The 9,934-nt window shown below is 36.6% G+C and overlaps 1 protein-coding gene across 1 annotated transcript; it reads left to right on the plus strand.

Annotated features, from left to right (window-relative positions):
- Positions 1 to 414: 414 nt before the first annotated feature.
- On the plus strand, positions 415 to 8,770 carry LOC121299172 (tetraspanin-3-like). Its single transcript, XM_041226770.1, has 7 exons — positions 415 to 603; positions 3,689 to 3,880; positions 4,245 to 4,319; positions 4,630 to 4,731; positions 5,285 to 5,437; positions 5,993 to 6,076; positions 7,897 to 8,770. Exons 1-7 carry the CDS (start codon positions 541 to 543, stop codon positions 7,987 to 7,989), a joined length of 762 nt encoding a protein of 253 aa, XP_041082704.1. The 5' UTR covers positions 415 to 540; the 3' UTR covers positions 7,990 to 8,770.
- Positions 8,771 to 9,934: the final 1,164 nt, after the last annotated feature.

Below are 9,934 nucleotides of genomic sequence, written 5' to 3' on the forward strand. Positions count from 1 at the left end.
GCTATTTATCATATTTTACCAAGGCTGAACAATGCAGTACTTAACTGCACCTGTGCTATGCATATACATCTACCACAGAGAAAGCTGGGGTTCAAAAAATACCAATTGACATCAAACGTAAAAGACATTACTTAAAACGTGTTTTACTGCTCTGGGTAGAAGGAGGTACTTTGACTTTTAATTTGACTAGCCGACAATATGTTGTCAATAACGACAGAAGCGTGAAAGCACTGGAGCACCACATGTAATTAATTTTAGCTCACGGCACTTTGCATATTACCATATGACTTCGTTACAGCAACCAAACAAAAAGGCAATCACAACTTCAATGCATGTCTCTTTAATACTGGCTTTGCTGCCGCAGAAAGGATGACCTCATCCTGTCATGTGACTCGTCCTAGCAGGTTGGTTGCTGTGGCGTTTTGGGATACAGTGAGGGAAAAAGAGACCGGCGATAGGAACGGACAGCCATTTTATACACTAAAAAAAACACAAAAAAAAACAACTTAAATACAGTTATTAAACATAATATTGGCAGTCATGGGGCAGTGTGGCATTACCTCGTCAAAAACCGTTCTCGTGTTCCTTAATCTCATCTTTTGGGTAAGAAAAATCTATTGCTATTAATGTATTTTTTAAATGCCTTAGCACTGCAGATCCCAGACAGATAGCGCAGTTCTACGCAGTACAAAAATATTCAGTCGGGATGGATAGGCCTGTGCGGTGTCGTTGATTCCTTCTCGGGCAAGCGGGTCTGTATTAATATTCCATGTGTTTATAAAGATGAAAATGATCACATTTGTTTCCTGTGATCGTTTTTATCATATATATATATATATATATATATATATATATATATATATATATATATATATATATATATATATATATATATATATTAATATTTTAGAAAGGCATTCGTGCAGAAGTGTAATTTGACGAGGCACATACCACGAAGGAATAGATAATGAAATACGACTGTCTCGGATACAGCATTTGGAAGTATGTCCCCTGTAACAGAAATCTGTGTGACACAACACTGCTGTAGATCTAATTGTAACCTGCTGAAGACACTGGTGTGTCGAAACGCGTTGTTTTACGCCTTTTAAAGCAAATGGATATAAATAAAGAATGGTTTTAATGGGATATGGAGCAATTCACCTCACTGAACATAATTTAAAGAATCTACAGGAGTGTGCTGCCATACCGATTTCTGTCTGTATCAGAGACAACTAGGTGTGTGTGTGTGTGTGTGTGTCTATATATATACATATAATGCGCATTGTATCGCCTGAAAAAACCGTTTATTACTATTCGTAATTTGTCTGGGTTGCGTTTCAAATGATTTTCACTAAGTGTATACAGTAATGACCAATTGAAATATGTTTAAATACTGAAATGCTGTGTTTGCATTGCAGGCGTGCGGTGTTTGTTCTAATCATGGTGTGATCGTGTGAATAACGCTAGTACAGTACTGTACTTAACACTGCAGAAGACGACTGACTACGTAAATTAATGACGCAGGTCATTTATCTAAATGAAAACGATACCATTGTTTTCTCTGATTCCCATACATTTCATGTGCTTGCATGATGAAGAGTTCAGTCGTGCTTTGGAGCAAGTTAGGAATTTCTCTTGTAGATTATTCGTTTGTATTGAATATGTGGTGGAGCCTCAGGATATTCCCCTTCTATCAGATTTCTAGGACGATGGAATGTTTCGTTACGAAAATACCTTTCACCAGAGCCACGAGTTCGCACTGTAACGACTACACTGGGTACCCATGTTAACATCTAATGGGTAAAGATAGATGTAGTTGTTTACGTTGGGGACTGGAAACGGACTTGCACCACAAATTCGTGTAGATTGAAATGCGGTTCATAAGTCAGAATACGTTCTTGGACCCGCATACTCACCAACACCATTACATCATCCAGACTGTGTAATACCGAGTTCCACAGCTGCCCATGGACTGTGAGTGCAGCATGCCCTTGCCTGCAGTCTCACTCAGATAATCAAAATAGTGAGTTCTGACATATTTGTTCCACGCAAATCTAAGATAACCAAGCCCTGTGAGTAATTGCAAAACTAAACATTTTGAAATAAAATGCATTTCATAGTTTGTGATGGAAATCTGTCATGCTTTTTTTACTAATGGTTGTGAAGTATTGACCCAGATATGTTGGTAAATGCCAAGTTCAGATACATATTGTAACAGGCAAAACAAACCTGGAAGTTTTCTTTTTCCTTTTCTGCATTGTTTGGTTAATTTAATGCACATCTTTTCTTTAGGCGATATTAACTAAAAAATGCTAAACTATTTGTACAAGACTAGTCAGATGGTGCCTTTTGCAGTTATTGGAGAAGCAAACAGTTTTATCATTCTGAACATTTCAGAAGGCTGTATTTGAAGTCCTGTTTTGTAATCTCTATTGCCATTTTGGTTAGTAGCAGGAAGGAATATATGATATCCCTGTCATTTCTTTTGAAAACGTTTTAAACCAGCAGCTGGATAATCAGAAGACCCCCCCGCCCCCCCCCCCCCCCCCCAAAAAAAACAAACAAAACAAAACAAAAAATAAAATAAACCACTTCTGTTGATTGAAAGTTTTATACTGAACTCTGCCCCAGCTGCTGCTAGCTGTCTGTCAAGAGCTGGAACAGAAAGACACATCACTGGTTACCAGCAGGGGATCATTATCATGATTTTGCACACTACAGAGCTTACTTTAAACATTTGCCTCTTTATTCAAGGCATGAAATAAGTAGCCATTTGCTGCTTTGAGGTCGTATTGTCAAGTGCTGTCTCCCCATCTTGTCTTGGTATCCTCTGTTTTCACCTTTCTAAAGGTAAAGCAGAATTGTGCCGATTTAGATCATATTTTGTACAGATAGCTACAGTTATGCAGGAACTGTTCATTTCCACAGAAACCTAAGAGAGTCATCCCACAGTCATTTTGTCAGGCATGGCTTAGTTCAGATGAGTCTGTGTGAAGTAATGTAACTGAGGTCCTAATAAAGATATTAACACAGACTTGATAGAAAAACAGCAAAACTAGATGATTGTGTACGGTCTCCCAAAGAGTATCTTGAGCAAAAATTGAAAGTTACTTTTTTGTAAAATTTGAAACATACATTTTTGACTGAAACACACAGAAGAAAGTTATATATATATATATATTGCATCATTGTTGTTGATTGTTCTGACAGCATTCTCAACAGTAAATACTGTTAGTTCACCTTTTGTTTTCCATGAGAGCTGCAAATCAATGTAGCTTGATGTGTTAAGAGTTAAGTCGTGTCATTTAATGCTGAACTTGCAGTCTGTTTTCCTTATTTATATTTTCAACAAAGGAACCATTCATCGGAGGGAAATCGGAAGCCTTAGATTGCAGTAGCTTCTCAATTGTATTTATAGTATTGAAAAATGATAGAGTGTAATGGGAGGGGGTAGTTTACTTATGCCACACTGCTGTTTGTAGATACCATGGATGTAGGTCATGGTGACACACAGTGGATTGATTTTTTTTTTTTTTTATTTGTGAAGTATTTACAGCTTTTGCAGGGGCTATATATTACTGACCTGCTTGCACATTGAATATGTTTAATATAGACGCTTACGGATTGAGTCAGTTTCAGTGCCCTCCACCATGAGTCTTTTTAACAGCATTGTTTTTATGTTTTGCAGGCAGCCGCAGGTATTCTGTGCTATGTTGGCGCCTATGTGTTCATCACATATGATGATTATGACCATTTCTTTGAAGATGTGTACACGCTGATTCCAGCTGTTATAATAATTGCTGTCGGGGCTCTCCTGTTTATCATTGGATTAATAGGATGCTGTGCAACAATTAGAGAAAGTCGCTGTGGGCTGGCTACCGTAAGTTAACTCAGCAGTTCTGTTTTAGTTTCCTGTAATACATTATTCAAATAGCTGAATGCTTAACCACTAGCAGGTTATCATTCTGGTTTATCTAGTTTAAAGAATGTAATGCTTTTCCCTGTTTATATTGCAGTGAATTAAGCAGTAGTGGTCAGTTTGTGCCCTGCTTTTTTGTTTAGCAAACTGGTAGCGGAGTCTTAATACATTTCTTCAAGACTTGTATGTAATACCAGAGTGAAGCAAGGCAGTAAAGCAATACAAATTTAATTATTTATGGTATTGTTAAATAGAATACACATATTAAAAATGTAGTGTAGTCAATCATTGTTAATGTAAAATATGTATATTTTTTGTTTTTCAGTTTGTGATCATCCTGCTGTTGGTTTTTGTGACGGAAGTAGCTGTAGTGGTACTTGGATATATTTACAGAGCAAAGGTAAGTGTGCAATTATGTTTGTTAAATTGTGATGGTGATTTTAAAATTTAAGAGTGAGTACCATCAAACAAATGTTTACCACTTAAAATGAAATTGTATTCCGTTGTGCTGGTCTCATTGTGGTATCAGGGTCTATGTAAGGGTGACCATACACTGCTGGATTTGAGTTTAGTGATTGTGGGGAATTTAAATCTACCGATTGCTTAACTCTTTAGAGAGTGTGGATGTTTTAAAATTGCACTACCTGTACAGCTTAAAGTATTTTTTATCTCCATGATAATGATGAAACTTGTTCTTTGACTTTGTACAGGTTGAGGATGGGGTTGACCACTCCATTCAGAAAGTGTATAATAAATACAATGGAACAAACCCAGATGCAGCGAGCCGAGCTATTGACTATATACAGAGACAAGTGAGTGTTCAAATACAGTTGGGTTGGGTTACTTCATCCAATAATAGTGTTTATGGTGTTCAAGTATTTGCGATTGACAGTAACAGCAGAGGCCATCTGTTTTATTGGTATACTTTACTATATGTATCATCTGGTGAGACGATGTGCAATTTTCACGATAGGAATAATTCTGATTACACTTTAACAAGAGACTAAAGTTTGATAACCATAGTTTAATTTACAGTAAAAAAAAAAAAAAAAAAAAAAAAAAAAAAAAAAAAAAAAATCATAATGTGTGAATCAAATGCAAGTAAATATTTCCCCATGCTTTCACTTTATTTCCCCAGGGTATAAGTTTTAATTGAGTCATTGAAGCACAAATTGTTGTGCTCCTGGGTAGTAAAGAATTCTCTTCAGTTTTGCTGCAAGGAATTGCTTTGCATCACAGTTAGACCTTTTGAATGTTTAATTAACCTGGACAGTTGTATTTTGGTTTTCAATTTCTTTAGAACCAGAGATGCAACCTTTATTTTCTATTTGTGTATGATTTGTTAAAACATGTCTTGTCTTTCAGCTTCACTGCTGTGGAATCCACAACTACTCTGACTGGAAGAACACAACCTGGTTTATAGAAGCCAAAAACAATAGTGTCCCTTTAAGTTGTTGCAAAGCAAACATCATTAATTGTACAGGGACTCTTAGCCGTCCAGGAGATCTTTACTCAGAGGTAAGATTATACACATGTTGAAAGTACGAGCAATTTAGTAAATTACCACAATAACTTTGAAACACAAAACAAGTATATCGGCAGGGAATCACTTTAAATTGAAACGATGTAAAACTGCTTAACTGAAATTAGCATCTTGCTCATCTTGGGTTAAACTGAATGTCCATGTAAAAATGAATGTGTACGTGCATTTGTGTGTGTTATTAATGTATATCACTCTTTCGATGCTTTTTGCACTATTCCTTTTATACAAGTTTCAAAATTCAGTCGTGTATCAAATACAGCTTGGGAAAATCGCATTACTGTTGTTTTGGTATTGAACCCCGCATGTCCCTGTAGGTTCTGTTCTTAAATTACTGCATGATTTTGTGATCTTTAGTCTCACGTATTTTTATTTATTTATTTTTTGTCCTAATCAAAGATGAATGTGGACTCATCCAGTTTTATTGCACTTTTTAATTTTATTTTTAAAAATCATTTGTTTGACTGTGTACCGTTGTTTTGTATGGACTGTGAAGGTAGTTGAGGATTTAATGTGTGAATTACTTTTTCCAGGGATGTGAGGCTCTGGTTGTCAAGAAGCTGCAGGAGATTATGATGTATGTTATCTGGGCAGCACTGGCATTTGCTGCTATTCAGGTAAGATTACATGAGCTCAAAATTCTCAGCCCTATTGTTATCAAAGTACACACATCAAAGTTCACTCCATACATGACAGTTGTCTCTCGTACTGAATGTTTTGCTCATATAGCAAAAATACGTATTCCAAAATCATGTTCTTCGGTAAACCAAATACTGAAAGGCATAAATAGAATATTTGGTATTCTTGTTGTTTTATTTTCTGGTAAAACACTGGTGCATTTGTGTTTTAGTGTGTTACGATTTAGGACATGATCTGTCAGTGAGTAAGTAGTGAGGGTTTCACCTTGCAGATGTGAACTAGAGCTGCAGTAATTCCAGTCAGCAGAGAGATTTCAGAGCGAGCCTTTGAGCTTGCACACTGACCTGATTGTGTCACAGCTTTAAAATACATCATTTGAGTAATACCCTCGGGGAAACTTCTTGCAAGCACCCATGAATAGTGACTTTTTTAGTTCGAAAGGTTCAGATTTCATGAATCATCAACCACCCAGAGACTCTCCTTTGCCCAACATCTGGAGGACAGAAGTTGTTAAGTTAATGATAACATTACTTTTATTTTTTTCTTTTGACCTAGTCTGAAGTATGGTTTTGTGTTACCTATGTATTACAGTGAGTTTCAGTATAAAACCATGTGGTGTACAATATAAAGTAAAGCCTTGCTCGTGAGACCTGAATGCGTGTTAGGACACAGCATGGGGGCCCTTTGCTCTGCTCGCTGATGTATTTTCTCGTGGGAAGGGTAAAAAAAAAAAAAAAAAAAAAGCAAATAGCAATGAGTAGTGATGCAGTGAAACTCTTTGTTTCCTCCTCTTGTCAAGGTCAAATGATCCTTAGACACGTTCCCCTAGAAAGGTTAAGAGAAAAGTATCTGTGATTAACCCTTTATATTTTAAAGTGTGTGCAGGAGCCTGTATTACTGCTGATTTTCATGGCAGTAGATACTACTGCCAGAAGGCATTCTAAGACTATATAAGAGGGAAACTTTTCTAGTCTTATCTACAGTGTTGTAATTAGATCATGTTGATGCGTCTTCAGTTTAGTAGAACAATGACCAGGGTACTTCATGGAAAATCCAGATCAAGCAAGGAATTGATGAGGTTACAAAGTTGAAACCCTGCAGCTGCACAGCAGTAGTTCAGGAGATCTGGCTGTGGGAAAGGCTGTCAATAAATTAACATGAGTATCCTTTTACACAATGTAACATTATCCACATTGTTTCCTTTATTTAATCTGCTTGATGCGTGTAACAATGGGGAGTGTGAACAGCTCGGAATGCATGGGCTGCTGGTCAGGATTTTCCACAAGTACTTTCTCTTTGGTTTTCTCAGTCCTGTTTTTAAAGGCTGACAATCTAAATCCATTGGCTTTATTCACTCACTTTATTTAAAATGCGTTTGTACTGTAAATGTTCTCTGTGTTTAAAGACTGTCCTGAAAAACAAAACCACAATATCCTTTCTACAAACATCCCCAGAAATGTTTCAGGAATACCAAACCTTATTTAATGAAGGCGACCGTATGTTGATAAGTAAAGCTTTGTGTGTGTTCTTGCTTCAGAACTCCAGATGAGCAGTATAAAGCTTTTTTAGTTTATTTATGTCACTAATGCTAAGAGTGGTCTATCTCTTTCATCACCAAACTTCAGATTATTTTAGTTATGGAGGCATTTATGCCTTGTTACAGGCGTTTAATGTACTAATCTAGAATTAAACTATTCTGGCAAATGGGGATAGGTTCTTAGTGTCAGGATAGTGAATGTGAAAAAATCACAAAGCATATTACACTGCCATCTATTGAGCTGTGTTTGTTTTCTTCTAGATGCTGGGTATGCTGTGTGCATGCGTTGTGCTGTGCCGAAGGAGTCGGGACCCAGCCTACGAACTGCTCATCACTGGAGGAACCTATGCATAAAGGAAAACACATACTTGAGCTTGATACTTTATTTTTATTGGAAGTCAGAGGACGGGCACGCTAGCTTTCCTATCTCATAGTAAGCTAAAGCACGCCTTGCACAATTTGGGACTGCTAAAGTGTACACTGGTGATGGGTAAAGCTTCAAATATACTATTTATTTGCATGCTTTACAAGTTGGTATTTTATTTAAACTGTTTAAATGCTACTAGCCAAAACTGCAAAATTATTAAATATTAAAATTTAAAAGCACCTCTCGTTTTGTTGGGGTAAGGAAGAAAATAAATAAATATGTACTTTACTATACCATTCAATGAACATTGGAGCAACTGTTGAATATGATAAGAAACTGTTTTTTGTTTTTATTTGTTTAGTTGTCTGACACACTGTGTGTAGGACTGGATTTTTTTTTTTTTTATACATATTTAATACTACATGTAAATGCTGAAGGTGAGAACCCCTTTGTATACGGTTGCCTCGTGCTACTGAAATGTCATTTTTAAAATTAGTATTGCCTACCCATCACCAGTTTTCATTTCTAAGTACGAGTACTATCACTGTACACACTGTCTTCATGTAGAAAATGGATTGTGTAGAACTGTCTACTCCCAGTGAAAGTAAATCTAGTACCTGAATATAAGATCTTCCACTAGTTCAACTCTTAATGATATTGAAGAACTGGCCTTTTGGGAGTAATCTATATGCACTACACATTCTGTATTAAAAGGATCTGTTTTGATAGGTTTTTTTTTTCTGTTGCAGTTGTATGTGGAGTGTACCATTACAGGAAAAGTTTTAAAGTTGATTTTGGGGGGAAAAAAAAAATGTAGCGATGTAGAATAACACTTATGTCAAACTGAGTTGAATTAATGTAAATAGAATTAAAAAAAAAAAAAAAAAAAAAAAAACTTTCAGTGATTAAATCTGTCTACATCCCTCAATGTATTCTGTGTTGCATTTTATTACTTTTTTATGAAATGGCGTAGAGAAACAGATGTAAAGCATGTGTGGATAGAAATGGAGGTGTTCACAGATTCAGGTGAGTTTTTTATTTAGTAGCTTATGTAGTACCCCAGCCAAGTCAGACTGTAGTCACAGGAATCGGAGGGCTGGAGTAAATGGGCACACATGACAATACTGCTTAGTTCTGTCCAGCTGATCAAGACTATAAGCATGTCTGTGCAATTAGGGTTACACTGTGTCTCGCCAGACAGAGCTTGCTGACACACAATGATGTATGGTCTAGTTCCTTTCTTGTTGGAGTCAAGATCCCCACACTAGCATACCATCCTTATCATGAAGGGGTTAAAGTGCACCGGTTTCCCAGGAATGTTTGAATGCGATGGAGGGTTGACTTGATTGTAGCGTTGGAACTTGCAATGGGGGAGGAGGCAACAAAAAAACTGGGGGACTTTTTAACTGCTAGACAAGTACAACAGTATACTTTGAATTGATGCTGCGTCTGCTTTAATTGCAGGCATTTCAACACTGCTGGCCTGTGCACGGGTCTAGAAAAGAAAGACCAGTGAACTAATATCTTACGATAGGTATAGAAATATATGCCCATTAATACAGTTTTTAATATGACAGTATTACATGAAAGTAGCAGTAGTGAAAATCTATCAGTAATCTAAGTTGCCAACCCACTTTAACTTGGTGTGTTGTTTGGTTGTAGGGATGTTTTACTTTGGTTAACCTTTAAAAGGAAGTAAGTAAATAAAATTAAGTCAGATATTGTCATAGCCTTGTTTAGGTGTGTACTAAGTGTATACACATTAATCGTCTCTTAAGTGAATTCTCATTCAGCAAAGCCAGCTGCTAATGATACTGCTATATGTTCAATGTGCAACAGAGCTTCATGACTGTTTCCAGCAGAAAGCTTATTGCTTTTTTCAGACCCAGATTAGAGTGAGAACAGAGTTGATTTGTATTGCCACTCATTTTT

This window comes from Polyodon spathula, chromosome 24 (genome assembly GCF_017654505.1).
Source record: "Polyodon spathula isolate WHYD16114869_AA chromosome 24, ASM1765450v1, whole genome shotgun sequence".
In the NCBI taxonomy this organism is placed as follows: domain Eukaryota; kingdom Metazoa; phylum Chordata; class Actinopteri; order Acipenseriformes; family Polyodontidae; genus Polyodon; species Polyodon spathula.